Source organism: Lucilia sericata, unplaced genomic scaffold, assembly GCF_015586225.1.
Source record: "Lucilia sericata isolate MDLA Ls3-8-SP2 unplaced genomic scaffold, ASM1558622v1 Contig001005F_arrow, whole genome shotgun sequence".
Classification (NCBI taxonomy): Eukaryota; Metazoa; Arthropoda; class Insecta; order Diptera; family Calliphoridae; genus Lucilia; species Lucilia sericata.
The window spans coordinates 92,800-94,994 of record NW_023994987.1 but is presented as its reverse complement, the minus strand read 5'-3'; the positions used below and the strand labels follow the sequence as shown (position 1 = coordinate 94,994).

The 2,195-nt window shown below is 31.2% G+C and overlaps 1 protein-coding gene across 1 annotated transcript; it reads right to left on the bottom strand.

The window, feature by feature from the left end:
• Window positions 1–742: 742 nt before the first annotated feature.
• Window positions 743–2,195, bottom strand: LOC119609563. The gene is made up of 4 exons (XM_037964408.1): window positions 1,935–2,195; window positions 1,196–1,816; window positions 947–1,131; window positions 743–883 (listed from the first exon to the last, which is right to left on the bottom strand). Exons 1-4 carry the CDS (start codon window positions 2,059–2,061, stop codon window positions 743–745), a joined length of 1,074 nt encoding a protein of 357 aa, XP_037820336.1. The 5' UTR covers window positions 2,062–2,195.

Below are 2,195 nucleotides of genomic sequence, written 5' to 3'. Positions count from 1 at the left end.
GCCTATAGTACTGTCTATAGTACTGTCTATAGTCCAGAGTATAGTCATGTCTATAGACCATACTATAGTATTGTCTATAGACCATACTATAGTATTGTCTATAGTCCAGACTATAGTATTGTCTATAGTCCGGGCTATAGTATTGTCTATAGTCCAGACTATAGTATTGTTTATAGAACCGACTATAGTATTGTATATACTCCAGAGTATGGTCTTGTCTATAGTCCAGAGAATATTCTCTTGTCTATAGTCCAGACTATAGTCTTGTCTATAGTTCAGACTATAGTCTTGTCTATAATCCAGACTATAGTCTTGTCTATAGTCCAGACTATAGTCTTGTCTTTAGTCCAGACTATAGTCTTGTCTATAGTCCAGACTATAGTCTTGTCTATAGTCCAGGCTATAGTCTTGTCTATAGTACAGACTATAGTCTTGTCTATAGTACAGACTATAGTCTTGTCTATAGTACAGACTATAGTCTTGTCTATAGTACAGACTATAGAATTTTCTATAATATAGAATATATAGTATTGCCCGGACTACAGTCTTATATATAGTCTAGATTATTGTCCATTGACCAGTCTAATCTATTTTTAATGTATTCACCAGTTATAGTCTTGAAGTTTTGAGAATTTTGAAAATAACTTTTAATTCAGATCATAAAACAAGGGAAGGAAAATTTTCTTCGTTATTCTCGTTTTATTTTTCTTAAAACCACTTTATTTTTTTTAGATTCAGTAAACTATAAATACAAAAATAGTTGTATTAACAAAGAATCATCCTTAATAAAAGGACTATCGATTAAAGCACTATTTGGTATCAAAAAACCGCTATCATGATTATCAAATTCTTGGGAAACCAAATCCGAGGAACGTTTCTTACTCTATGAAGAAAATAATCAAAATTAATATAAAATTTAAATAAAATTTTAAATATAAAAAACTACCTGATCCAATATAGACATTTTATATTTAAAATTGTCACTTTTAATTTCCTTAAATATAGCACCCGTATCTAAAATGATACTATTGCCCGAACCCAATTGAGGCGAAGAAGAGCAATCCTCTAGTTGTAAATAAAGAAAATCGCGGTGTAAATGTTGGAAGAAAGCTTTAATTTTCAATGCTTTGCCTATAATATAATAAACATTTTATTTTTTTAAATATTTTATATAGAACGAAGTCAAAAACCTTACCTCTTATGGAAAATATGGGACTTTCCATACTTAAACTATTGCCAGTTTTAATATTCTGTGTAAAATTCTCCATTCTCCAGTAGTAGGTGTAAACCTTAACATCTTTATTTGTGATAAGAGTATTATTATATTTTTTAGTCTCCTGATCCCTTATAGTGGTAGCCGCCTTATTCTGTTCTTGAGTTGGTAAAGATTTTAATTTGGGTAACTGATAATAATTTTTACTTATTTCATTGGTTTTTTGCTGTTTATTTTCACCATTGGGTATAGGTTGAAATTTAAAGGCTGGAGCTGGTGTTATATTTATAGTATTGCTTACAATACCAGCTGATGTTACGGGTTCTGGGGATCTTTCGCTTAGAGTTTGTTCTTCGTTTATTCCTTTGGTTACAAATTGTCGGTGTAGATCTTGTAGAAGTTTTTGTATATTTTGCATTTCTTGTTGTAATCTTTGCTCTAAATCATGAAATGATTTTAACATTTCTGTAGAACCACATACACCTTTTAGTTCTCGGGTTGTGAAGGCCTCTGCACTGGCCCGTACATCGCCGGAGGTTACTGTACATACCGCCTTTTGAACTTCACTGGGTTTTAGTTCTTCGTTCGTGGCTTGTGAGAAACCTAGGGCATAATAGAGGTTATATAGGTTAAAATTTAGACTACTTATATTTAGGGTCCAATTCAGAAACTCGTTTTGGAAATTTATTTTTTTATTTTTTTTTTTACGAAATAACTTTACCCGCTGGTATTTGTGTTTCTGGTGGATTTCTTGTTTCCGTTATCTCTTGTATTGGTCGGGCCTCAGTTTTACTATGAGTTATCAGATATATTAAACAGATTGTTAAATGTATTTTAAAATTCGCCATTGTTCTTAATACTTTATCTAGATCTTTTTGGAGAAAAGTTTATTTCTACTACATGTTACGTATCTAGAAATAAAAGATCTAATAACAATCTGTTATACTTCTACCGTTCACAAGATACAGATCTCTTAGGATAT